At 44.1% G+C, this 27,905-nt stretch overlaps 2 protein-coding genes across 4 annotated transcripts; one reads left to right on the top strand and one right to left on the bottom strand.

Moving 5' to 3' along the window:
* Window positions 1-3,317: 3,317 nt before the first annotated feature.
* On the bottom strand, window positions 3,318-16,039 carry slc13a5b (solute carrier family 13 member 5b). Of its 2 annotated transcripts, none has more exons than XM_076099933.1 (12): window positions 15,979-16,039; window positions 10,699-10,827; window positions 10,473-10,609; window positions 9,986-10,206; window positions 9,702-9,882; window positions 9,488-9,610; window positions 9,140-9,352; window positions 8,911-9,017; window positions 8,675-8,796; window positions 7,054-7,215; window positions 5,825-5,962; window positions 3,318-4,915 (listed from the first exon to the last, which is right to left on the bottom strand). In XM_076099933.1, exons 2-12 carry the CDS (start codon window positions 10,795-10,797, stop codon window positions 4,790-4,792), a joined length of 1,629 nt encoding a protein of 542 aa, XP_075956048.1. In that variant the 5' UTR covers window positions 10,798-10,827; window positions 15,979-16,039; the 3' UTR covers window positions 3,318-4,789. The 2 variants fall into 2 exon arrangements, with proteins under 2 accessions (XP_075956048.1, XP_075956049.1); XM_076099934.1 differs by lacking the exon at window positions 15,979-16,039 and adding an exon at window positions 13,216-13,343.
* wdr81 (WD repeat domain 81) lies at window positions 15,222-27,905 on the top strand. Of its 2 annotated transcripts, none has more exons than XM_076099932.1 (12): window positions 15,222-15,373; window positions 16,208-16,717; window positions 17,011-20,507; window positions 20,593-20,700; window positions 20,797-20,996; window positions 21,141-21,322; window positions 21,555-21,720; window positions 22,037-22,202; window positions 22,339-23,142; window positions 23,290-23,435; window positions 23,558-23,740; window positions 26,081-27,905. In XM_076099932.1, the coding sequence occupies exons 2-12, from the start codon at window positions 16,356-16,358 to the stop codon at window positions 26,405-26,407; spliced, it is 6,141 nt and encodes a 2,046-aa protein (XP_075956047.1). In that variant the 5' UTR covers window positions 15,222-15,373; window positions 16,208-16,355; the 3' UTR covers window positions 26,408-27,905. The 2 variants fall into 2 exon arrangements, with proteins under 2 accessions (XP_075956047.1, XP_075956046.1); XM_076099931.1 differs by having other exon boundaries at window positions 15,222-15,471.

Genomic DNA, 27,905 nt, shown 5'->3' with positions numbered 1-27,905 from the left:
CCTTGGTCCGAAGGAAAGACATCCTATCGGGACACTTTGGCATGGAGCCACATGCTCTTTGCTCACCAAAACAGACAGGCAACATCGACTCAGTTAACTGTTAATGTCAATTCGAGACAGTTTCATCAAAACAGTTTATTGAGAACTTCAGAGAATCACACAATAGTAGGGTTGCACTGCTTCAGCCTCTTATTACAGCTAAAAATTCCCTATTTGCGAGTAAAGCGGTGCAGAGAACAGATGAACTGTGGTCAGTCCGATGAGTCACCCTTCACCCTGTTTTTGAACATGTGTGGTACACGCAAAACAAGTGTCTAAAAGGAGTGTGTTCCCTGTCAGGTGAAGGGTTCTGGGTGCACTTCCTGGCAAGAATCCCATAGAAGAAACAGAAACCGGTAAACATGAAGCGACTCTGTAAGATTATGTAATGAGCGCGGCCCTTCTGGATGACAGTGCCTCCATCTACAGGGGTCACTGAGTGATCTAATAGGCATGCAAATTAGTTAATACGCATGGCTGGATTAACCTGTTTAGGGCCCCGGATTTAGAATCTGCTGTTTGGGCCGACCCACCTCCTGTTGCTTCCTATGCTGCAGAATGACATGGCTCCATTTTTTGTGGTGTTGCAGTGATTGGACTAAATTAATTCAGGAATATGGACATTGTAAGCACAATGTGAACTGAAATAATGTATTGATTGTAAAGGGCACTGTTTAGCCTGGTCAGCATGAATGTACTTTGGCCCAAAGAGTACAAAGAAAGGCCCTCTGTCCTCTTCTAGATCTTTTAGCGTTTGGCCTGCCCTCTTGTCCACAAGTTAATCGGATACATTGCTAACTGAAACCATCTCTACACACAAGTCTTTATGTGCCAGGAAGGATTGATTGTATCAAACAGGCTGCATATTGTCCTCGTGTGTAACTGATACAGAAAAGGTGGAAGGCCAATGTGGCTTTAAAAAGACTTCCCAACCGCAAAATACTTTCAAATCCATCAGGTGGACGAGTCACAAAATCTGCTTTTTGACCTCAGTAATTTATCAATCTTACTTCCTTTCTGTGCAACCAGAAGGCTTAGTTTATAACAAGTTAAAGGAACAGTGTGTAGCGTTTAGGGGGAATCTTTTGGCAGTAATAGAATATGATATTAATAAGTTTGTGTTCTTTAGTGTATAATCACCTGAAAATAAGACTCCACGTGCTCCACGCTTGGTACACGGTAGAAGTTTAAGTTGTTTGCGTTCAGCAGTCTCACCGCTGGATGCCCCAAATCATACACACTGCACCTTTATTAAAGCTACTATGAGTTGCTTCTGAGCACCAAAGTCCCTTTAGGAAACCTTAGATAAATGGCCTGCCTGCCCCACTTTGTCCTGGTTGTGGTTCTCCTGGGCCTCCCTTCCCTCCAGCGGGCCCAACAATACGACCAGGGCCTTCAGCAGCGTGGTGTATTGTTGGCTAGCTAGACAGCAACAACACACAGTGAGAGCAACTTCATTCTCTGCCCATGTAGACATTACTCTACAATATCTTTACACAGCAAATAGTTGTTTGCTGTTATATTACTGCTCTGAATATCAAATTTAGCACCTTTAAAGTTACTTCAAGGAACTTTTAACTGGTTGTGAAAGAGTCTCAATTTAGCACTGATGCCTCTATATGACCTAATAGAAATGCTTTTTGGGTTACCAGAGGTCTTGTGTATGTGCAGGAAACCCCAGCAAAGAGAAGAACTTGCAGGTTAAATTTCCTTACTGAAGCCTTACATGTATATATAGCCAATAATGGAGGCTATGATATGTGAGGATGTGTTTCAAAAGGATAATGAGTGGGTGGCTGAGAGGCAGCAAAGGGAGAGAAAGGCACTGTAATTACATAAGCTTTTTTCCCCATTGGGACCCGAGATCATAGTGATCTGAACTTCTCTGTACACCCGACCGCTTCTTAACCACTTTCAAACCGTCGAACATTTTAATCGTCCAACAGAACTGAGGTTTAAAACGTTGTTGTGATCCTTTCATCTATTTCCACCCTGCTACCTTTGCTGCAGTACAACATGTTTTCCTTTGTCGCACGATGCCACCAACATGGTTTGGTGTTGCCATATAATGTATGTAGAGTCACGGGATTGATGATCTTTTGTCTCGCTGTAAAACACAGTTCTCATCATGGGGATAGGGGTAGGGTTGTAATAAAGTGCTTTGCGGTATTTAAATGGAGACATGTGAAATGTCTTCTTTGAGCTCATAATGTTTATGACGCTGGACAATATCACCGCCTTAACCCTTGGCTCACGCAACGTCTCGCCAAGAGGACAATGACACAGCTCTTGTCTACGTATATTAGGTGTGGCCGTTCAGTGCAGGATTACTGTGGCTTTCCGCACTGTGTTTACAGGATTATATCAGCTTTATGCACGAGACAAGAGGTCACTAAGCGAGAGGCGGAGGAACACGGCTAATAGGCGGGCGTAGTTGAGAAAGAGACGACTGGTGATGAAAGTGGAATCATTTTGTTTTGGATGACTCTGAGGGATGACAATGCTGTTTTTACAGCAGTTTTATTTCCACCTGCTTTATTAAAGCCTCTTAGTTGCTTAAAAGCCCATACTCGGCCATTAGTGGAAACTGTTAAGATCTTGCTGTGCAATCAGTGGCTTAAATTTTAAACCAAGTGTTTCTGTAGAGTTTAGAAATATTGTGTGCAACTGACTAAATAAAGCTCTAGCGTAAGTTCAGTAAGGAAGACTATACTCTTGCATGCCTAAGCCCGTGGTTTATTTTTCATACATCTGCCAATCACTCCTCACGCATGCTCACTCATGGGCTGTTATATCAGCTGATATCGTGATATCAGCTGTTCAGATCAGCTGGTCTCCTTTATCCAATAGCACAACGACACAATTACATCGTCGGCCTATCATCTTGCTGCTGACTCTCTTAATTGTCTCTCTACCTTCAGTACTTCATGCTGTTGTTACGCAGCCCTCCACCTCCCCATCTCCGCCCATTCTTCGCAGTTTCATCCGCTTCATCAACTCATCATTCTATCAGCCTCATCAGCCACCACCACCATCAGTGTCTGGACTCCACGGCGGGATTTTTCTTGCTTTCCCTCGATTACAAATCTCCCTGTAGAAGACTCTGAAGACTTTATCAACACATATCGTCTGTTTATAATAAACTATTATCTTTTCTTTATCTGACTTGTCTCTCCTGATTGAAATAACTTTCTATATGGAAAAGGAATGAGGTTTTTGTAAGTGTTAGCAAAGCACCGTGTGTGGAGGCATTGCAAGAAAGACACATTAAAACTCACTATATCAAAACTTGTGTCTTTTATTTTTAGAGTTCGTCACAGACCAATGAAGTACTTCATTCCATTGGCTACTTAGGCAGAGAATATACTGTATTATTAATTTCCCTGTTACAAAAGTCTTGAAATTGAAGAGAAAATAGATGAAATATCATCTTTATTGCAATTCAGTCAGAATTCATTATTGCAGTGAGACATTTCACAATGTCGTCGCAAGGCACATAGGTTTCTTGCGTTGTAGTGATGATACACTACATCCTGATACAGCCTGTAGGTCAACATAGGGGTTATTGTCAAGTTTCTGACATACTGTTCATATTAGCCCATTATCTATAAATACCAAAACAGCGTTTGTTACCTCAAATCTACTTAGAAAGATGTGCCTGCAAACCACTCAGTTCTTGGTAGCAGTAAGGGAAGAAGTATTTCGATTTTTTTTTTAACTTAGTAAACTATTACTAGTAAAAGTAGCTACACCATAATGTAAAAGCAGTCTTGAATTCAACATTTTACATCACTGAAAGTACAGATTTTTGACACAAATATGTATCAAATAGTAAGAGTACTGATTAGGCAGCTGAATTGCCCTTGTCAGTGTTATATTAATGTTATTGGATTATACTAATGTATAAATAAATAATATTGCGTCTGGTTGAGATGGGGCTATTTCATATCTAGTTTAATCTATGATAATATTTCATATTACATTGATATGAAAAGTTACAAAAAACTACAGCTGTCTACAGCATAAATGCACTAGAGTAAAAAAGGAAAATATTCAAAGTAAAAGCAGAAGCAGCACAAAATGTAAATCCTTAAATAAAGTACAAGTACCTCAAAATTGTAGTTAAGTGCGGTACTTGAGTAAATGTGCAAAGTTACCTTGTTATATTTTACCATATGGCTAATTGCTTTTTAGATGTCTCTACATGTGAATATGTAAAACATTTTCGTTTATAATCTCCACCACTGATGTAGGGGAAACAAATATTATTATTATTTTTCAGTGGGTTTTATTTTCCATCTTATGTCTTATGCTTATTATATCTCTTCTATTTTATATTTTTTCAATTTATTACACCTTGAATAGCCTTTCCTTAGCTGCTTAAGAGGATTATAAAATCTCAGTATTTGAGAGTATAAATACTGACAGTATGATTTATGTGATACTGTTTTATGAGTGTAGCTGTCACTTAATTATGATACAATGTAAATAACGAGAAGTTTTTAAATTCATTCCTCAACCACTCTTCTTTCTTTCCCAATCATATTCGTCACCACTTTCTTTCACAAGCAAGACTCAGGTGTCAATGAAAACAAGTCTTGAGGGCCTTGTATTCTGACAGCAATCGGACGCAGGCGGTCCACCGTGTGGTCCTGTGCTGTCGCTCTGACCAGAGGTCTTTGTCTGGCACCTGTGGATAGGGAGGGCAGGGTGTGCGTGGATCCTCTGCTGTGCTGTGGCAGTACCAGGCTCACACCCCGGTGACGTTGGCCCAGGCAGGGAAGGAGTCCAGGTCAAACATGGCCTTGCCCCAGCTGTTGATGGCCAGCGTGATACAAAGGATGCCAATGATGTTCATGACTATCCCTGTCCTGGCCTGATGGAGAAGAAGAGCATGTAGGGATATTAAAGCAATTGTTGGACATTTTGAGAAATACGCTTGTTCACTTTCTTGCTGAGAGTTAGATGAAAGTAATATCACTCTTGTGTCATTCCGTTAAATAGGAAGCTATACAGCCAGAAGCTGGTTAGCTTTGCTTACCACAAAGACTGGAAGTAGGGGGAGACAGCTAGCCTTACTCCTTCTAAATGTAACAGAATTCACCTCAGAGCGCCTCAAAACGGCACTACTCAACACGCTTTATCTCATGAAACATCAAAAAACTAAATGTGAAAATGCCAAGTAGTGGTCTTTTATCAAGGGGTCATGTGCCAGACGATGTTTTATTCTTACAATGGCAAGTGAAGTAAGCTAAACTAACCTGCTGCGTCTTCATATTTACCATTAAGAAATAAAGCTGTGTTTAGACACAAAGCAAAGCGGTTCTATACAAAATCAACAGAAAGGCACGTTTGGAAATTGCAAACTGACATGAGGACGTGTCATCATTTCAGCTTGAGCAAAGAAATGTACCCATCCGGGGACTTATGATGAGTATTCTTTACAAACATACAGAGATGGGAGGAAAAAGGAGAGAGACCACACAGAAATGACCGACACATTGGGAGTCTCTGGTGAGTTCTAAGGTCAGTTAGAGCATGAGCTGCCATACAAACACACATGCACAGCAACGTAGACTGAGCTAACGGTTCAGCGGTCAAATTTTCACACCTTAAGAATGGTATTGATTTTGTCATCTGGCTTTTGGCAAGAAAACAAATCACTATTTTTACCAAAATTAAGAGTTATTCCTTCTTACAGTGTAACAGTGGCCCCAAACTGACAACTTTGCATGTTCAACATCTCATTTACTGAACAAACAAAACAAACTGCTGCCATACTCACCATGTCAGCAACCTTGAGGTATCCGTAGGAGAAGACTATGGCGTTCGGAGGCGTAGCAACAGGCAGCATGAAGGCAAAAGAGGCGCTCAGAGTACAAGGCACCATGACGTACAGTGGATTGATTCCAATGGACTGAGACTGCAATAATCACACAGAAGGCTTCAACAGTCAAAGGCAGGGATGAAAAGAGCCTTCATCACGAAATCCTACACTCCTCCATCTGGCTATTTTTCTGCAACCGTAATCACTGACTCACAAGTCAGAGGGAAATGTTTGCAATTCTTTGCGCAGCGAGAACTCTCATTAGGTGGGTGTAATTAGGATGTAATTCCTGCAAGCTCGGAGCTGAGTCACGATATCTCGAATAGAAACGCTCTACGCGTGCAACGATAATGGCACACTGCTAAGATGCAGCAAACATCACTCTGAATTACATATGCTGCGGCACAGTAGCTTACAAGTGTATTTCTGACATTCAAAATAAACAAAGGGTGAAAAAACTTAAAGTTGTAGTTAGTCTTCTTTAAACTACAGGCTGTATATCAGGTCACCACGATGACAGTGTTTTGTCTTGTCTGATGTTTTTTTGCTTGAATCAAATAATAAATATTCTCTTGACAGAAAGACACATTAAGTGACATACCACAAGCCATGATTGCCATAATGTGTCAATCTCCTCACTTTCAGCTGATCACATGTTCTTTTCTTTTTCTCTTTTCTTTCTATCTCTGGTTTCACACGAGGGTTGGACACCCCCGTGCACTCTACTGGGCTTCGCCCTCAAAAAATATCTATCTGAATACCCCTGCTTGGCACTGGCTTTCGCTGGCTTTCGCAACCCAGCCTTGGCGTTCTCTCGAGTGCTGGACTAGCGGGCACAGTGATGCCATTCTTCAGCAGCAGCGGGGGGTGGGCTGTATTACAAGGCACTGGGCTGCATTGGTGTGTTTGGCAGGGTATTAACGAGAGGAGGGGCCTGGGGAAGGGGACCAAACACATTCAGCCTGAATGGCCAACAAGATGGGGGACCAAACAAGGAAAAATAGGCCGGCTCCCACTGGGAGTAGTTTCAATGCTGGACTCCAATTGGGGAAATCGGTTCAAAAGAAATTACACTATAGCACTCCACCTTACTGAACCACTGCCGCCAAACATAATTGTCTGTCTCCTGCAGTCTGAGATCATGCCTCTGCTTCTTAACACATTTCATTTTCTCCCTGAGAACTTACCATTGAGGCTAAGACAGGTAGGAAGAGCGTTGCAGTGGCCACATTACTGGTGCACTCTGTGAAGGTAGCAATTAGCAGGCATAAGATGATAGCAATTGCCCAGGGAGGGATGCTTTGCAGGGGAGTCATTTGATCTCCCAACCACTTTGAGAGTCCTGATTCCTAAAGAGAGAAAGATATAAAATTAAACATCTTTTCTGGAAATGAAAATAGGTTGATGTGTACATCTGAGTCAACATTTGCTCATGTACTGTGATTAAACTCAAATTAAGGTTTGTGCAGCATATACAGCAGGGGTCACTAATAGGCGGTTCCGGACCCAAACGCACACACACAAGAGAGAGACCCAACAGTCGGAGAAGTACGTGAGTCCGAGAAGTTATTTCACATAGCGTTGTCTAATAAGAGAGATGTGGACCAGAGAGACCAGAGAGACCAGAGAGACCAGAAAGACCAGAGAGACCAGAGAGACTTTAACCAAGAATAGACAGACTCATATATCTTCATTCTTCCTACAGGCAGTTCAAAACAGTTCAATGTCTCATATCTTCAGAGACAGCATGTGAAGCGTCACTACGAGACAAAGCACAACTCTTTTGAGCAGACTCAAATCCGAAATGAAGGTACAAAAAATAATAGATCTAAGAGCCCAAAATGATCACAATCCTAATGCATTAATTCGCTGCCCAACAATAATGTTAACAGAGAGGAATAGAGCTGAAACAAGTGGTTTATTGACCACAGATAAAGTCCCTGCACACAAATTTCTCTTTTAGAAGATGAAAATAATATGGATATCGTGGCTTTTTTGATTGACCACTTCACACCTGAAGTAACTGAATTTAAAGCTGCAGGGCAAAGACAATTCAGTTAAATTCATTTTTCTAAAATGAAGTACTTTATTTTAAGAGTCAGATTTTTCAAAACCTTACTGATGTGGATTTTATTTTTTAATTCAGCCTACATTTTACTTGAAATAAGAGAACATTTACATATTATTAGAGTAAATATCATTTATAATGAATCCAGTTCAGTCTGAAATATGACAATAAATATTGTTTGTATTATTCAGTTGAACTTTCGTTATTTGATTTGACAGTCAGATGTTGACGACATACAGACGTTAATACAACTGTTGGCTACTTCAATATACATGGGACTAAATCATAGCGCAAGTCAAGACATTATTTGGTGTTCCGGACCGTTGGATGAGGAAATTCTCTCTAACTGGACCTCGCTGAACTTTAATTGAATACCCCTGATATACAGCATCCTTTGAAATATTACTCAGGGGTATGTGCAGTATAAGTACGCAAAATAAATAAAACTAAAGCAACACATTCCAGGGGAAACATTTGATCTAGCAGTAGTAGGACATTTTCAGTTTGCATAGCTGCAACCTAAAACAGCATTAGGAGAGTACACCGTAAATAACTAGGCTGATTTGGATGCAAATTAAAATTAGATCCAGTGTGAGAATGGCGCACTTTGCCACCAACAATAAAAAACACTATTCAGAGAGGGTTTTACATAATGTAAATACATTGAGTAACAATAGTATAACAAAAGGGGTTTGATTTCATGAAATTCTTTTACAACTTGAAACACAGCCGACACTTACTTCACTGCCCTTGGCCAGAGCAAAACCTCCGCCAAGAAGAAGCACAATGCCCCATGGTAACTTCTTTTGGGCAACTTTCCAGGTGAGCAGAGGTGGAGTTGGGCCAACAGGTTGATGGGATGCTACAGATCCAATAAATCCAATGTCAGTTTTGAATCATTGTCTCTCCAGCTCTCAAGACTTGGATATAGCTGTATGATACGTAATATTTATATACCTCCAGAATGATGGCTCACCTGTGTCAAAACTGTGAGTCCTCCACGAACAGAAGCGTGGGGGTCTAGATGGCAGAACAAAGAGAAGGGCGGCAACGAAGATTGCCACTGTGGCATCTGTCACATACCTGAGAAGTGGAGCGTTGAGGGAATGAACAAACTTAGAAAGTGTCTTTAAAGCAAATAATACAAAAGTCCTAAACTAGATTAACGTATCAGTGAAACATGAGGTTTATTATTGTGTACAAACTCTGCTTTGGAGTTGAAGATATGTGTCGCCCAGCCGTCGACAAAGCCTGGGTCCCTTGAGAACCACAGCACCACCAGCAGAACGAAGACACCCAGGACGCTGATCTCTCCGAAGGACATGGGCCCCAGCCGGCGATGCTCCTCACGGATCACATTATAGGCAGCAATCTCCTTCTCTGTCTTCACAGCCCCACAGCCCCACGTCTTCTTAAAGCTAGAGGGATCACGCGGGAAAGAAAGCCTTTGTGTCACCTTCACACTAAATTACAGTCCTGGTGCGGTAAAAGTTTCTTGATGTGAATTCAAGTCTATGTCACCGCAATTAAGCTTTAACCGTCACCAAACTCACTTGAATCCCATGAAGACAAACTGCAGCCAAAGCCAGGCCAGTGTGAGCATGAGGATCATGTTAGGGAAGGCAAAGCCGAACCAGGAGGCAAAGTTAATCACGTCCCCATTTTCAGGAAAGAGTCTAAGGAAAACAACAAAGGATTTAATTAATTAAAACATTTTATAGAACAGGGTTGAAACAAATAGAACATGGCTTTGAGGAAAACACTCACTGGTTCATCTGGCCCATGAGCACCAGATTGGGACCGGTTCCCGTCAGCGTGGCGGTGCCTCCGATGCTGGCAGCGTAACAAACGCACAGGGTCATCCCTTTGCACATTTTCTTCTGTTCTGCTGCCTCTTTTTGCATGGTAGCCTCCACCGCCACATCCAAGAAAGTCACCACCACAGGGGCTTCAAACAAAGAGCAAGTTATGAAAAGAGCTACAAACAAACCTAGTTTTACAAGCAGTGAACGCGTATCAGAACACCGCACGTGAAGACGACCATGGCTCACCTTGGCCCTCACTCTGTCTCTCTGTCTGTGGAGGCTGTTTACTGTCCGTCTCTGATGTCTGGACCTGCTCCTCTGAGCTGAGGATCTGAGGTATCTCCGCCTCACTGTTGTTGAGCTGCTTGAGCACTGCTTGGACAATAGGCACCATCATGGCTGTGGTGGCTGTGTTACTGATCCACATGGACAAGAAGGCTGTCACACCCATGAAACCCAACATCAAACTGTCAAGAAGATGAAATTTAAAAAAAAACAGTAACACTGTTAGTGGCCTTGGATGGGAAGAGGTCGCCCAGAGTGTATTACAACAATCAATAATAAAAAGAGAGAGAAAAAGACTTTTATGATGCCAATAAACAACTTGAAGATAGTTTCTTTATCTATATCAGGTGTTTTGAGATCATAGTTGATTAGATATGCTTCGGAAATGTTCTTGAAGGTGAGAAGCCAGAGGGAGAATCTGCTGTGGGGGAGCATCTGAGCCACTCACAGCGCTGGTCGCACACCAACGAGGAGCAGCACCCTCAAGGCGATGCGCTTGTGCAGGTTCCAGTGCTCCACGGCTACTGCGACCAACAGTCCCCCCACAAACAACAGGTTTGTGTCCTTCAGGTACTGCATACACACCTGGGTCACACAGAGTGAGATGTGTGTGAACAGAAATCCATCCCTGACGGAGTCAATTCAACACACTGCTGCAGTTTGTTTTCACTTACATCTTTGGATTGCATGATGCCAAACGCGGGGAAAAGGATGGCCGGGAGCAGAGCTGTTATGGCCAGCGGTAGGACTTCTGTGCACCAGTACACCGCCATCAGGACTATCACATAGGCGCATTCTGCCTCCTGCACAAAGACATGTGATCACATACTGGTAAAATGCACAAACACAAAGACTTGTAAAGTCAAAGATAACTTCTGTCATCAGTGAGTGTTACATCATTTTTAATGTTATTATGTTTCAAAGGTTAAAGATAAGTGTGCTTTTAGTTCTATTGTTTCTGGTCACCTGCATGTACACTTCTGAGATAAACACCCCTCCAATTATTATTACAAGTCATATTTTCATGTTTTATTGCTCTGCAGTAATAAAACATTGTTCTTCAGCCTTGGTTGCTTTGATACTGTGTTTTCAGTTTTTTGCAACTCTGTCACCCTCCTCTGTGCCATTGTTCATGGCAGCTTTGCATCGAAGTCTTATGTCTGTCATAACATGCTCGGTCCACAGCCTGTGTGCACGTCTCCGTGTCCCATGTAGGCAACGTGGACAGATCGGACTCTGTGTTTCAGTGGTGTATAGTAACGAAGTAGAAATACTTTGTTACTGTACTTAAGTCGTTTTTTTTGGATATCTGTACTTTACTTTACTATTTATATTTCTGTTGACTTTCACTTTTACTTCACTACATTTTGCAAAGAAAACTGATACTTTTACTCCGATACATTTACCCTGAAACCTTCGTTACTCGCTACAAAATCAAATCTATCTTTAGAAACAAAATGAATCATGAGACCAACGTCGGGGACTGTGGTGGAACACAGACTGCAAGCAATCAGGTTTGGCGAATCAGTGGTCCTAGCTTGCAAGTTAAATCATTGGTTAATCACGTTAATGCGCAATTGCAAACAAGTGCCCTCAAAGCCGCGGCGTTTTGATTCCCAGTGATGCCCAGGATGCTAGCTAGCTAGCTAGCTAACATGAGTAGAATTCCACTCTACGATGACTGATTTCATGATGGAGGCAGAAATGGAAGCACCTGCTACTCCCGCAACAAACTACGGTGGTGACGAAGACCAACACCCGTGGATCGCTAGCGAGTTAGTGAGCTGAGGAAGTGTTGACAGTTGTGAGATTTTGTTGAGGATTGACCATAGGATTGACAGGAGCCGCGAGAGCGCAGCATTAGTGTTAGCATTAGTGTTAGCATTAGGGTTAGCATTTGGGTTAGCATTAAGGTTAGCATTAGGGAAATCCTTCCCAGCTGTGCGCAAGCTGTCTGTGAAGCTGAACACACCTCTACCTGCCTCAGCGGCCTGTGAAAGGCTATTTAGCATCGCAGGACTAGTCTTCAGCCCAAGAAGAGCGAGACTGAATTCTCGCAATTTTGAAAACCAACTTCTTTTGAAGATGAACAGGACATTTTTCAGTTTCAAGTAATGACTGGGTTGTTACTTTCGGTGCTGCTTTAGTATTGATCATGTTTTGATATTTGAGTCATTTAGTAGATGATCAGATGGAGTTATGATGGTAGCAGTCGCCCAATTGCCGATTCAGCTTGAGCAAAATCTTTGCCTATTGTGTTCAAATCAGGCCCATAGGAGTTTACAAGGCAGGTGTCCTTTCTCACAACACTGACCTGATGCATCAAGTGGATATTTTTTGCTGAACACAATATGATGCATTTGCCCTCTACATCCTCTAGTCGGAATGAGCATACTTATAAACGCACTGTTACAACTCCTTCATTGTGTCATATTGCTTTTCGGAGAATTATGATGATAAGTTCATAGTAGATGCAAAAGTATACTTATGTACAATATATTATGATGAACATTGTTGCTCCTGGATGGATCACAGCCAACACAATTATTTCCAACACAACTCCTTGTCCTTGGTCATGGTGCCACAGCACTTAAAAGAATAAACTTCATAATTCTCAAAATTCTGACCCTTTGCTTTTTTATTAACAGCATTTACTTGTACTTTTACTTTCAATACTTAAGTACATTTAATATCAGAAAATTACTTTTGATACTTAAGTACAATAAATATCAGATACTTTAAGACTTTTACTCAAGTAGTATTCTAATAGGTGACTTTTTACTTTTACTGGAGTCATTTTCCAGTAAGGTATCTTTACTTTTACTCAAGTATGGCTTTTGGGTACTTTATACACCACTGCTGTGTTCCCACGCTGGACATCGACCCTTCATGGTTAACAACAAGGAGTTAAAATAACAAGACTTCAGAGCGCTCCAGCATCACGCAACACCGGACAGTTCTCATGCAATTTGCTCGCAAGTGCATCAACAGGTGCAAAAGAGAGAGAACCAGTGCAAATCAGATTCATTCATTTAAACGGCATTTGAAGGCAAGGCATTGTCTCTGTCGCACTGAAGTTTGCGGATGAATTTAGTTCAGCGTGTTAAAACTGCGCGCGCGCAAAGTGAAATGTCTGTTTATCCACTGTTGATAATTTGGTAAAGTTACATTTAAATGAGTTAGTTACATACCGATGTCCCGATCACTAAAGGCAGTGGAAGAAAAAGAAACGGGGCTGAGAAGAGGATCAGCTCATTCTTAACAGAGCGGAGATATTTGAAGAATGCCATCCTGAAGGAAAACGGAGAAAAGGAGGCTTTCGCACCGTGGATCGCGCTTTTGACTAGCAGACAAGAGGAGGAGGGGGGAGTCCCACATCACATAAAGGGGAGAGAGAGAGAGTGAGTGTGTGAGCGAGAGAGAGAGAGAGAGAGAGAGAGAGAGAGAGAGCGAGAGAGACAAAAGAGCTCTTACTGATTGATTATTCTCCGAATTAACACAAAGGTTCTTCCAGATCATCAGCAAACCTCCAAAAATAAAATCACGTAAAATGGATAGCCTACTGGCTGCACTGAGTGAACTTGATGGAAAGTCGAGGAACTTGAGGTTCCTCGACAGGTGCTTATTATCAGCCGAGGCCATTATTACCTCGGTATCTTCTTGACCGAAGTGAAGGGGATTTTGGAAGCCGTGGCTGTTAAAGAGCCTCTGCAGGGCAGCAATTGAGTTAAACTATTATTCATGTTTTGAGGGAGATGAGATGAATAACTGTCGAGCTCGCTTCAGAGCAGAGTAGGCCTATACAAGATATGCAAATCCTCGTGTCAGGCGTCTCACAGATTTCTCCAGAGGCACTAATGCAATAGAGTTACACATACAGGTGAATCATGTGACCGCATATAGGGGGAAAAAATGTCTAAAAAAAAGTAGTTGGACTAAAACTATCATCATCAATCGGTTGGTGTCAAGCATTGTAGGCTACGAGCTACAGCAGGTGTCAATATCAACTCTCCATTATGTAACCTAAACACACAAGGCACACAAGAGTAAAAAGAAATGCAATGAGAGATAAGCTGACAGTGTCTCCTCTTTGCAGCATGTTGTTGCCTGAGAGTCAAGAGCACACACCTTAAAAATGTCTTGCAACCAAGTTGCAGACAAGCCAGATTGCTTGTAGTCTGTGCACTAAATTAAGTAATTAAACGTTCTTCTGTGTGTTTCTGCTGACCTGAATACTTTAGCACATCTACCCTTCACCAAAGGAAAAAACCCTATCTAAAGCCTTTGACATGCCTGTATCTCCCAGAACACATAAACTATCACGGTGAGTTTGTTCGTTTCAATCAGACTGAAGAACAGGCCACTAAACTGTGAAAGGGATTGTCACAATAATAATAAATGGGAAATTGTGAGAACGTTTAAGGGCATGTCTGCAAAATGCACCACTTCCACAAAAATATCAGTTTCAGCAGACTAGATTGACTTTTTTTTGTGCATTAATCAATTAATGCAACACTTTGTTTGCATCATAGTTTAAAAAGGGGCCTTAAAAGACAGAACATTACCAGCAAACTGTGGTATTGTCGCTTCATTTCATTCACTACATTAGCTCATCTAGATATAGGCCGAGTAGTTTGCCAGGAGGATGGGCCTTTCCTTACTACGCTGCCTTAAACATACTCAATACAATTAAAAGAAATCGCCAACACAGATATATCTCTATTGCCACTGTGGTTATCACAATATCGGTAGCACAGTTGACTATCTATTTCTGCTCTATCAAGTAACCACAACACATAAGTTCTGGTATTAATCAAATGTTATTTGCAGGTTATTGGGAAAGTGTCCCTGAGGAGAAAAAGAGGAGGACATCTGCACTCAATTCAAAATAGAGCGGGTACCATTGTGGGATACAGGAGAGGAAACTATCGAGCTATGTGCTTGCCAGTTGCAGAAAAGTTCAGAGAAAAAGGACATGATGGAAGAAATGAAAAGAGTAGGACTAACGAGAGCAGGGTTAAAGAGCATACTGGAGAGACAAGGCAGAAGATGTTTGCTCAGATTAGAACTGAACACTGCAGGAGTTAAATAACTCCAGAGGATGGCAGTGATGCAACACCAAGGATGCCAGCTGCCTTTACGCGTCAAAGAAGAAGAGGCGCTATCGCGCAGCTTCAGCAGCAGTGATCACATGACATGGGGCCGGTGTTGTGTCACGTGAGGTGTCTCTTCTTAAACATGGCTCCAGCTAGCACAGAACAAAACACCATCTGATTGACCTGTCGTCTTGTCTGCTGACACGCATCATTAGACATCGGACAACATGGTGGAAGTAAACGTCGCCCCGCTGTACGTCCTCGTTTTATAACCTTACTGTGGTACAAACTCAGCATGCGTGAAACCGGACCGTTAGCTTAACGCTAGCTAGCTGTCAACTGCTACAAGTGGTAAGATGTGAGATATTCAACAGTAAATGCTGTTGTCCTGTGGTGACATTGAAGTTACATTTTACCAGTATTGATGCTCGTGTTTAGCTTCATGTCAATGCTGTTGGGCACTAACCTAGCGCTATATGAGGGCTTATTGTTTGCTTGAGTGAGGTATCGTAACATTAGCCTCTAAGCTAACTGTTCGCGTTAAGTTGACGTTACTTCCTCAATAGTCTTCTTAAAGCTTTAAAGCTCACAACTCACTTTCACCGTTCCGACATATAATGCGAAAGAGTTTGGCGTTAGCTAGCTAAATAACATTTACAAGCTTACACTATTTAGCGTAATTAGTTTCGGTTTAAATTGGGCTTTATTGTTTTTTTTGGATGTTATCCCTTGCAGACAGTTAACGAAATCAATTCAAACTATTAACTTCTGGTACTGGCTAGTACGACACCAAGTAAGTTTGATTAGTCAACAGTTTAACTCACTATACTTGAGACTTTCTTGTCACTATGTATATACCGTTAGATGTGTCGATGGGGCGGAGGCAGGAGGCAGTCACGTGAGCTGAACTTCAGGGACTTGCAGAAGTCGTGTGCAATCACCAACATCACATCCGTTATTGCAGCAAACTTCTCTCCCCTGTCGAAAACAATCTGTCATCCCAGCGTTGCACAGCAATATTACTGTTAAAGCACTATAAAAGAAGCTAATCTAACTGTCCATTTATGCTTTTCGATTATTTCCGCAGGGGGACTGGTGGAAGAGGAGATTCGGTCTGCCCTCGATGGCTTTGATATCATCCTTCATGAATGTCTGAAAGGCGTCCTTGTGGGAGACAGCGAGGCGTATGCAGCGGGACATTGTGCGACTCTTAACGAGCATCGGAGAGACTCACCATGGATTGGCTGATGCGTGCCGTTGAGAAAGACTTGGGGGTTGACCGGCGGCAGCAAGGCCCAGGTCCCCGTCCCAGGGAGCTCATTGCCCTTGTCCCCACGCGCTGGGTGACGGGTCTGAGGGAGAGGAGGCTCATGCGCTGCGCCCGCTTTGACAGCATTAGTGAGCCGGAAATTCGCACCTACCTTCAGTGTTCCCAGGCGAAGCTGCCTCCCGGCTGGACACGAGTGTGCATTCAGGGTCTGAGGAAAAGCAAGCTGGGCTACCGATTGGCCAGAGACCCGTGCCATCAACAAATGGAGTTCACGTCACAAGATTCTTATGTCAAAGCCATGCAGTATGTGTCTCAACATAATGTCAGGTACGATGCACACTTTGATATTCTTTTAGTCCTTCTAGTTTGTAAAATGTGTCTGTGCATGTCAGCATACATTTGTGCTAAAACTCAAAGTAAAAATATCCCTTTACTTGATTGATAAGTTGATTGGCAGATCTTTAATCTGCAATAATGTTGATAAGTGATTCATTGTTTTAAGTCAGTTATCAAGCATTTGGCCATTTATATTTGTATACAATTTATCAATTTGCTGTCTTTGGGTTTTGTACATTTGGGATGATAAACTCAATCGGCCTTTTGTCTTTCCCTCTTTTCAGGAATCTGTGGCGTGACGCTCATTCCAAACTTGTGCAAGCATATTCAGGAGCCAATGGGCAGGTGCATGTTGCAGCTGTAGATGCAGTGCGTCAGGCTTTACAGAAGCTCTTCAACTCCACATTCATCTCGGCTGACAGACTGTCACCATCTCTTTCTCCAGCTAGAGAGAAGGAGAAAGAAAACTACTTGCCACCCAGTTCATCTTGCTTTTCCAAGTCCCAGTCGGACTGTCTGTGTCCCAACGTTCTGCCTGCAGATTGTCTGCTGGAGACGACGGAGATGCTCTATGTTATTCTACCTTACACTCAGTATTCACTCCATGACATTGTCTCCTTCAGCCCAGCCAAGCTCGCTAACAGCCATGCCAAAGTGTTGTTCATTCTCTACCAGCTGCTAATAGCCCTGCAGGGATGTCATGCAGCAGGTCTGTCTTGTGGAGAGCTCTCCCTGCAGGACATAGCTGTAGACGAGCGGCTCTGCAGTCGTCTCAAGCTCAACCTAGCCCATTATGAGGAACTGGGGCCCGAAGGGGACGCAAACAGCGATGGTACTGGCAGGCAAGTGCCAAAAAGTGTCCTGCCAAGGAACAACTCGTGTGTGAGCCCAGAAAACAAAAGACTTTGCAAAGACTGCTTTGATGAGCTTAAGAAGTTGGTTCTGGACTGGGTCCACGGGCGGGTAAATAACTTCCGCTACTTAATGGAACTGAACAGGCTAGCAGGGCGGCGGGAAGGAGACCCTAATTATCACCCAGTGCTGCCATGGGTGGTCGATTTCACTGTGCCGTTGGGAAAATTCCGAGACCTCAGGAGGTCGAAGTTCAGGCTCAACAAAGGGGACAAGCAGCTGGACTTTACATATGAGATGACCAAAGAGGCTTTGGCGGCTGCAGTGGGTAATGGGGTTGGTGGAGGTGGTGTAGGCGGGGACCTTGGTGGCTCTGTAGGTGCTGGTGGTGCTGGACCGTCTGACCATCTCCATGTGCCGCATCACATATCCGACGTGCTCTCAGACATAACCTACTATGTCTACAAAGCGCGACAGACGCCCAAGTCGGTGCTGTGCAGCCACGTTAGATCCCAGTGGGAGCCGAACGAATACCCAGCCAGCATGGAGCGCATGCAGAGCTGGACCCCCGACGAGTGCATTCCAGAGTTCTACACAGATCCCTCCATTTTCCGCTCAATCCACTCCGACATGCCAGACCTGGACGTGCCTTCCTGGTGCAAGTCGTGCGAGGAGTTCATTGAGGTCCATCGGCACCTCCTGGAGAGCAGAGACGTGTCCCAGCACTTGCATCACTGGATCGATCTCACATTTGGCTTCAAGCTGTCTGGTAAAGACGCCGTCAAGGCCAAGAACGTGTGCCTGCACCTGGTGGACAACCACACCAGTCTGACTACCTATGGTGTGGTTCAGCTGTTTGACCAGCCCCACCCGCCACGCTTGTCTCCTTCACAGTACGCCCCAGCAGAACCTCCTCTCCTTGGCCTTGCTGTTCTTAATGTGCCTTCGCTACACATCCCTCAAGTCGACACCGTGGCTGACGCCATGAATGGACTGGTGCCAGAGTCAACGGGGTGCGAGTCCAGTGGCTGGACCATGGTAGACAGAGATGAAGAGCTTGAACAAGGCATGGAAGCGCTGGACTCATTAGCGTCCGCTGGCTCATCCAGCGCCACTTCCTGCTCGGTGCCGATGCCAAGCATCGGTACGGCAGGAGGAAAGATGGGAGGAGAGCACACGGCACTTATTGTATCGCAGTCCCCGAGTTCATTCCCCGGTGAATTCACAAGCGGTTTAGGCCCTGGTTTGCGCAGCGCCATGTTACAAAGAGGTGGGCCGACGAACAAAAAACACGCGGAGGTGACCGTGACCGCTGCCAACGCGGAGGAAATCAAGATCCTCCTCCCTGAAGGCTTCAACCCGCTGCAGCCTTTGGATGAGCTGGAGAAGTTGAACAACTTCCTGGTGAAGAGTCTGCACGCTGAAGTGGGGCATCCTGACTGCACGAGAGACGGCGTCATAATTGAATCGCTACCCTCCCTCACGCAGCTCTGTCAAAGGGACATGCAGGCCTTCGGCGTCCTCATCGCCGAGATATTCTACCCCTCTAAACTGAGGGGACTGAAACCAGGCACCCCCCTGAGGCAGCGTTTCCAAGCCGTCATGAAGCTCTGCTCTGCCAGCCTCCGCGATGTGCCACTGTCTTTGCATTACGCTCTTAAGACACTGCTGCTAATAGAGAAGCACTCTGGAATAGCACAAAGAGAAGTACCGGATTGCCCCCGTCCCCTCCTTTTCAAATATGAACCCATCCGCGATGGTCTCCCTCCCCCAAACCCCTGCCAGTTATTGAACTCAATCATCTCCCCCTTTCCTTTCCCTTCCTATTTCGCAGCGCTTCATAGTTTTATCTTCTCCTACCACGCCAAGATGGAGACCACGTGTAGTCTTCAAGGAAGAGATGTTGTCTTTCACCTGTGGCAGCAGCTCGAGACACTGTTGCGGGGTAACGTCACGGCCGAGGGTCTCGAGATTCTCTTGCCCTTCATTCTAGCCCTCATGCTTGAGGAGTCCACTGCCGTCTACGCCGCCTGGTACCTTTTCGAGCCCATCTCGCGAGTACTGGGTCCCCGGAATGCAAGCAAGTTCTTGCTGAAGCCGCTGATCAACGTTTATGAAAACCCTCACTGCCTGCGCGGACGTTTCTATCTCTACACGGACTGTTTCATCCTGCAGCTGATAGTGAGGCTCGGCCTGCAGGCCTTTTTATCCAGCCTGCTCCCCCATGTGCTGCAGGTCATCACTGGCTTTGAGAGCAGCATCTCGGGCTCTAGCGGGGAGGCTGGCAAAGGGCTGAGGGGCGGCACATGTAACCTCGAAGAGGAAGAGGACTTTCAGTGTGGCGAGGTGCGGCCATCTTCTGGGTCTGTCAGCGGGAACATGGGAGGTGGCAATGGTGCCAGTGGAGGAGTCGGAGGGGTGGGAGAGACGGGGATGGTCGATTACTCCTCTGGCATCAGTCTCAACGACCAAGTGTTTCTGTCGGAGGACTTTCAGAATGGGTTCTATGTCAACAGCGGAGCAGGGGGGGCTGCTGGGAAGCAGCAGAGCCAGAACTCTGCAGCCAAGGATCAGGACCAAGAGTCTCAAAGTGTGGGGAAACTAAGTGACAAAAGCAGCACAAGTGAGCTCTCGCTGGGTGATGGGGACTCGATGCGCGATCGAGCCAGTCTCAAATCAGCGGACAGCAGCCAGGACCTGAAACAGGCTAGTGAGGGAGAGGAGGGAGGAGAGCTGGAGGAAGAGGAGGTGACTGAGACTAATGAGGGTCAAGAGGGGACAGGCGACCCTGCTGGTTGCGCGGAAGCTTCCGGAGCTACAGCTGCCGCTCTGGAGGGCGAGTTCGTGAACGGAATCGTGGGAGAGCAGGAGGAGGACGACCATGACGCATCGGACGAGTCCGGGGAGAAAGAGCAAAAGATTCTTCTCGGTGAGGGAATGATTGAGGTTTATGTAAATAATTAGTCTATTAACTGATAACTTCTAATGACTTTTAATCATTTCTCCACACACAGATACAGTCTGCAAAACAGTTCGGTGGCTGTCGGCAAAGCTTGGACCAACGGTGACTTCTCGATACGTCGCCAGAAATTTGCTGCGATTGCTCACAAATTGTTACATTGGTACGTAAATTCAGAACATTAACTAAGAACTTGAATTGCCTCATTAACACTCTTATATTCAGCAATGTTAACAACAGCTCTGTTCTCTGCCTGTAGGGCTGGAGAAACACCAGTTTGTGGCCGTTGCGTCTGAGGAGAGCAGCCTGGAGAGTGTGGGAATGGGCAGCGTGTATGAGAAGAAACCTGTCGTTGGTGACCAGACAGCCGAACCTGTGTTGGACTGTCTCATCTACATAGCTCAACTTTATGGGGAGCCTGTACTGACTTACCAGTACCTGCCTTATATAGGATATCTGGTAACGCAAATGTACAATAATGCACTAAAAAAAACAACCTCCTTTGGCCCATTAAGCTTGGATTGTTTTGCTTTTTTCTGTGGGAAAAAGACATTTGTACCAAAGGACTTTTCAAAGTAAGGTAACTAATATGTATCCTTCCAGGTTTCTCCACCTTCGTCACAGCGCCTGAACACGCGTAAGGAGGCAAGTCTGCTTGGAGCGGTTGCACTTACGCAGAAGATCATCGTCTTTCTCTCTGATACCACTCTCATGGACATGCTTATGAAGATCAACCAGGATGTGCTCCTCCCACTGCTGGACTTGCTCACAACCCCCCGCATGGGGTAAATAACACACATTCAACCATGCACATACTCTAGATGTATGTTGAGGTATAACTCGTGATCGTGTTCAAATACTCAAACACAGCATGTCGAATAGAAGAAGCATTGTAAAATATTGCAAACATTAATCTGCCTTTCGTTGAATGAACTGAAACTTTTTAACTTCTGTGTTGAATTAGAGTATAATGCTGCAATAGATCTGTCATTAGTCCTCTGCTTCTGCTGTACTCAGGTTCCCCAGCGGGGTGCAGACACGCACCGCCGTCTGTCTCAAGACTCTCAGCCTGATGGCTCTCATCTGTCTGCGCATCGGGAGGGAGATGGTGCAACAGCATATGGCTGACACTCTGCGTCGGTTCTTTGCCGTTTTCTCCCTGCTGCATTTTCTGCAGCCCCAGGTATGCACACACACACACACACACAAGACTGACAACCGTAATGTCAAGTTATTTTCTGGATGCTTTCAACAAGCACATCTATCAGAAAGAGCTTTTCAAAAAGAAGAGACAGAAAGGCAGATGAAAATAGAAATGAGACAGAACCTTTGAATAGAAACTGTCAGAGGGAGAGAAAGGGAGTCTTTGCATTTGTGAGCACGGCAGGATGGTTGTTCTCTTTTCATCAGATCATTTAGAAGTTTCTTCATGTAGTTATGTCTTCTGTAAACGGAATTTGAAATTCACACATGTGGTGATTGTATCACTTATAATGTAGCTGGACAGCGCCCCTTGCAGAGTCGTGGGAGAAGTCACGGTTGTGGACGTCTGCACACCTGAAGAGACAAATGTGACATACGAGTTGGGGGTATTGGAGGAGCTGCAGACTGTATTTAACCCCGAGATGGCCCATGCCTCCTACATCCCCTTCTACTGCCTCATAGGTAGGAAACGCCTCGGCTTGTGCCAAATTCAAAATATCATATCTAGCAGGAAGAAGGCAGTATATTGTGTCCTATAATCACATATATTTCTACACTTCAAGTGATATAAATCGATTCTGTATTGTCATTTGTGTAGGTGACATGGCAATACGGAAACTGGTTCCCAACCACGAGCTGGTCTGGCAGTTGGCCCAGTCCTACCACCAGAGTTTGCATCAGGGGGGTTCAGATACGTCGAAGGTGGAGCTACCCCCGTCCTCCACGGGTGTCTCCTCTGGTTTTGCCAAACGCGTTGGCTGCAGCCCATTCCCTGCACCTTCGACTAGCTCCGCCTCGCTGGGAGACTCCCTCCCGGAGTCGGGCACGTTTGGGAGCCACCTGGTAGGAAACCGTATCCAAGTGTCCCGGGACACTGACTATGACGGTAGCCGGAACCTGGGCTTGGCCAACTCGTGGGGACGCTCCAGCCACACCGCCCCCGCCGTCACCACTGCCTCCAGCTTCACAACTCCATCCTTTGGCACGGCTTCCTGGGTGACGGGCCCCGCTCCAGAGGACAGCGCGCTGAAGCAGGAGCTCCCTCGCAGTGGCCGCTCCCTGCAGGGCAACTGGCTGGCCTACTGGCAGTACGAGATCGGCCTCAACCAGCAGGATCCGCATTTTCACTTCCATCAGATACGACTGCAGAGCTTCCTGGGTCACTCGGGCACCATAAAGTGTTTGGCACCTCTGGCAGGAGAGGATTACTTCCTCTCAGGAAGTAAAGACAAGACCGTGAAGCTTTGGCCCCTCTATAACCACGGCGATGGAACACAGGAGGTGGAGCCCAAGGTGACGTATAGCGACCATCGAAAGTCAATCTTCTATGTTGGACAGCTGGAGGCTTCGCAGGAGGTAGTCAGCTGCGATGGAACCGTGCACCTGTGGGACCAGTACACAGGTAAGAGGGACCGTGCATTTCTGCTCACGATCAGAACTATGCATCATCAACTTGTAGTTGTTAGTTAGAGGGCGTGGGACACAAATGGGTGGAATAAAACAACTCTACCACTATTCTGTGTAACTACACTCGACCTGTTTTCCTTAGGCAAACAGATCCGCTCGTATGAAGCCGTGGATGGGAAGAATCCCATCACAGCCGTCACCACCATGCCAGCACCACACTGCAGCGTCGTGTTTGGCAGTGCCGATTCTATTCTCCGCTTCATTGATCCTCGCAAACCTGGACTGCAGGTAGCAATCTGCCATACAACATCCACCAAATGATCAGTGTGTGTGTGTTTTCAACACGGTAAGATGTCTCCGCTACAGAGTTATTCCAGACTTGACTGTGACAAATCTTCCCCTGTCCCCAGCATGAATTTCGTCTGGCGTACAACAATGTGAGTGCCGGGCTCATCCGCTACCTGGCAGTGAGCCCTTCAGGGCGCACTGTGGCTGCAGGCTTCTCATCCGGCTTCATTGTTCTGCTCGATGCACGCACCGGACTCATTCTGAAGGGCTGGCCGGCTCACGAGGGAGATATCCTCCAAATGAAGGTATACTTTTTCTTAAGCACACGTCTGTATAACTGAACAGGGCTGCCTCTGGGTTACGTCTTTGTCAGTAGTCAGTGAAGGGCCAATAAGACCTACCAGTGATGGTAAAACAGATTCCATGAAGGTTCGGCTGTTGACAGCAACAGTTATGCATGCAATGAACAAGTGAAGTTCTTAGTTGCCTTTTATTTAAATGGCAGTAAAGAGGAGACAAGAAGTGGGGGAGAGAGAGGAAGGATGACCCACAACAACCTGGCAAGAGAACATGAAGAGGGGATGTTGTAACTGCATGGACAAACCTCTAAGCCGCAAGAGCATTTCTTATTACAGGATTCATTTGACTATTTCAGGACATTATGCAAATGATTTTCATGTTTTCAAATTATAAATGCCTGCGGTAGTTTATATTAGTTCGAATATGTTTATTCAATGAGAGCTTTCAGAATAGTATTTAAAATGTGATTGGGCTATGTATAGTGTTGGATTCCCAACAGTCGTTAGTGAAAAGGGAGGAAGGAAAGGAATAAAATATGTAAAACTCCCAAGTTGGTGAAAACTAAATACTTCAGCTCGGGAGGGAAACAGAAATATCTGTGATTTCCTGATTGTTAGGAGGAACAAGTTACTGTTTTTGCAATAGAAAATGATACTTCGATGAAATGACAGCCACACTAACTTGAACCCTTGTTACACCACTTTGTGTTTCCAGCCAACGGGCCGATGCGTAGGATTAACGGTCAAGTTGTTGACTCGAGGCGTGGGCTGGGGGAGGACACAGTTGATTCAGTGTGTCACATAAATGGGCGGTCACTCTCTATGCTGTAGTCCAACTTTGTTTTCCGCCAGCTAAAGTTGTAGCCAAACACAAGTGAACAGCTTCTCTATACTGTGACTCCCTTACTTTGTGGAGTTGTCAGCATGGTGTGATCTCTGACATAAGAGAAGGGTTGTATGGGTTTAAGGGTGATCAGTGTACCATCAAATACAACCGGCTGGAAGGAAGGTCATTTCTTTCTGTTTTTATGCAGGTTGAGAGCTTGGTGTAAGAGGGGCATCACTGATAGTGACCAAACCACACATTACCTGCCCCTGATTAAAAAAACAGAAACAAGCATTTTATTAAATGCAATGGGTTTGCAGTTGTCATTCAGAGGAATACTGCATATGTGTAGTCAATTTAGTCTTAATTTAGTACCTTTATAGTAGTTAATAATAGTTGTAAAACGTGTCGTATCCTTTGACCACATCACACACTCCAGCCAGAAGGTGTGGCTATACTCTTGGATGATAAATATTCAAGAAGATGAAGAAGTGGCTTTTATTGTGACATTCCCCAAAGGTAGTGATACTAAGTGGTGCACAGATGGTGAAAGTTGTACCCAGCAGGTCTGTTGTCAACAGTGCGCAAGGATGAGCAAACTTTATTTAACCCCAAGTTGGGTCAAGGATTGTGTCTCTAGTTTTAGGCAAATATGGACACAGGTTACTCATTAGAAAGACCACAGTGCTTCTCATTGGCACATTCTTATTACTCAGACTTCCCCCTCAATGTGTACGTGTGTCTAGGAGGGAAATTGAAAACAAATACACATACAAAATCTTTTTTAAATACATTTTGTAGTAAATAAAGAAAATAAAAAATAATTGCATTTACTCCCAAATTCAGGTTCTATGTTTGTGGGTCCAGGAACACTGCTAGTCAGATGATTTCAGTCATTTTAATGTTAGTTAGTCAGTTACTGTAGATAATATGAGTAACAAATGGATATAAGTAGTTGGCACGAATATAAAGAAAATTGTCAGGATTATTCTGGCGAAAATAATTGTGATTTAAGATATTATCCAGATAATCGTCAAAATATGCTTAAAACTCTTGAAATGGCACTAAAACACAGTTTACCTTGCATTTTCTTAAGAAACATATTTGTATTGCTTCACAGATGGAACACAACTTTATTTAATGAGAAGCAAACAATCATAAATAAGGTGATAACAAATCATAAGAGCTACAGTTTTTTTCAAGTTACTTGTGGGGATATTCGTGATTATCCCAATAATAAAAAATCGCCACAATTAACTTATTACGAGTATGATATCCCATCACTAATAAGTAGGCTGTTACCTGTTTCAGTTTCAACTTTCTCTACTTTAAAGGTATCCCATTTAGTTCAATTATTCTTTTCACATATTTTCTTTAATTTCAGTGTATTTACAAGGGAATTGTAATTGCAATGCCTGGTATATGATCTCAAATCTTGGAAAAGGATGTTGGGGAAAAACGTAGACTGTCTGTGTTTACTGGGATTTGACGTTAACATTTTCTTATGTTTTACTTTTCAGGCTGCAGAAGGAAACCTGGTGATCAGCTCGTCCACTGACTACACAATCGCCGTGTGGAAAGATATGGAGCACAAGCCTCTCCGCCTGTACAAGTCGCAGTCCGACCCCATCCACGCCTTCGACCTTTACGGTTCGGAGATCGTGACTGGAACCGTGGCGAACAAGATCGGGGTGTACTCCATGGCAGATATCTCCTTGAGTCCCGTTAGCAGCACGAAGCTGAGCTCGGAGAACTTCCGCGGCACTCTGACCAGCCTGGCGGTCCTGCCCACCAAGAGGCTGCTGCTGCTGGGCTCTGAGAACGGGGCCATCCGGTTACTAGCTTAGGGATAGCCAATGGCTCGCAGCTACGCTAAACACGCTTAACGTTGACCTTTTTGAAAGTGTGTGTTATTCCTGAAGACACCAGATGTCTGAGTTCTCTCTGTCCCCTGTCCTGTGCTTGAGGTCAACTGTATTGGTAGGGCACTTTTCTCTAAATCGCTTTTTGAATGAAGCAGCACAAGTAAAGGCATTGTACGGATAAGCGTCATGTCGACCCAATCTCGCCTCTCTGGCTGTTGGCACTGAATTTGATGATCAAGACATGTGTGTCACACAGTTAATGTTCACCGTGTACAGTGAATCTTTTTTTTTTTTTAAAGCCTATAGATGTATAGAAAGTATATAATGGGAACTTCATATTTTGACATGTATGCTTTTGACTAGGTCAGCTATTCTGTTCAAAAGAATGAATCAGAAGACGCGCTCAGGAAGGTGGGACCAAACACGGTTCTCATGTAGTGTTTACACTTTCCAAATAGATGCATAAAAACACCAAAAAAAAAAGAAACAGTGACCTCAACTCTCATTTTCCCTCACTGTTAGAATACATGAGTACCCAAATGCACTGATTCAACTATGCAGTATTTGTAGATCAAATGATTTGTTTGTGTTGGCGTGTTTCGTAAGAGTTGTTTCACAGTAGATTGTTTCTACGCCATTGAACAATAAAAGTACATTCGCTGTTTTTGTCGGCAGTCTTGGTGCATCTTCTCAGCGTCACTTACAAAAGTCACTTACTGATGCACAGCCTTTAACCTACTGCACAAGTACGGCCTAAATTGTTAACATGTAGATTCTCACTCAGATTTTAAAGATTGAATGTTTTTATCCACTAATAAATTACTTGAAGTTGCTTTGGGATATTTTTTTAAACCATGTTTAGAGATTCTTGATTTAACGGTCAGAACCTGTAGCAGCATTACACTGGGAGTGTATAAAAGCAGGTGCCACACTTTGACTGGGTATGCCGGTTACTAGACTCACCACCTTCTAATTGCTCATTACAAAAGCTAACATAAGAACAGTCGATGCCAATGTAAACCGTTTTGTATTTAATCATTTATATGTAACTGCATATGAATATGTTGAGAGAAAAGTTGTAATTCAATAAAAAAATGTGGTTTAATTTGCTCCTTGGTGTGTAATGCACATGAATATGGAGTAGAGATGTATGCCCACAACACTCTTAATGAAAAGTCTCGTAAAAAGGCTATTAGCGTCACATAATCAAAGCTCTCCCCTTTGTATGGTTTTATCACTTTCATGTTGTAAAACACAGTTTGCCTAAATTTAGCCCAAAGCTCAAAACGCTCTGATAAGTATACTCCACTTTTTGGTATTTTGTGTTTTTTGTAAGTGAAAGCTCAACGATCATAAAACTTTGTAGCTGCATATTGATAATTGGTTACGATAGCTCCAGCATCTCTTTGAACATTTTGAGAAAAAGTCCTTGAAAACGCTTATTTATTAACTGGATTAATAAAATAATTGCTTCCATGTT

This window comes from Anarhichas minor, unplaced genomic scaffold (genome assembly GCF_050575085.1).
Source record: "Anarhichas minor isolate MPS153535 unplaced genomic scaffold, ASM5057508v1 ptg000026l, whole genome shotgun sequence".
NCBI classification, from domain to species: Eukaryota; Metazoa; Chordata; class Actinopteri; order Perciformes; family Anarhichadidae; genus Anarhichas; species Anarhichas minor.
The sequence above is the reverse complement of the archived record's forward strand: the minus strand, read 5'-3'. Positions and strand labels throughout refer to the sequence as shown.

Coding starts and splice junctions, on each gene's coding strand:
- slc13a5b (XM_076099934.1), bottom strand. CDS start 13,314: ATGGCATTCTTCAAATATCTCCGCTCTGTTAAGAATGAGCTGATCCTC. Junction 10,828..13,215: donor CTTTAGTGATCGGGACATCG/GTATGTAACTAA, acceptor GTCTTTGTGCAG/GAGGCAGAATGCGCCTATGT. Junction 7,216..8,674: donor CTCTGGCCAAGGGCAGTGAA/GTAAGTGTCGGC, acceptor TTCTCTCTTTAG/GAATCAGGACTCTCAAAGTG.
- wdr81 (XM_076099932.1), top strand. CDS start 16,356: ATGGATTGGCTGATGCGTGCCGTTGAGAAAGACTTGGGGGTTGACCGG. Junction 20,508..20,592: donor AGAGCAAAAGATTCTTCTCG/GTGAGGGAATGA, acceptor CTCCACACACAG/ATACAGTCTGCAAAACAGTT. Junction 21,323..21,554: donor CTCACAACCCCCCGCATGGG/GTAAATAACACA, acceptor TGCTGTACTCAG/GTTCCCCAGCGGGGTGCAGA.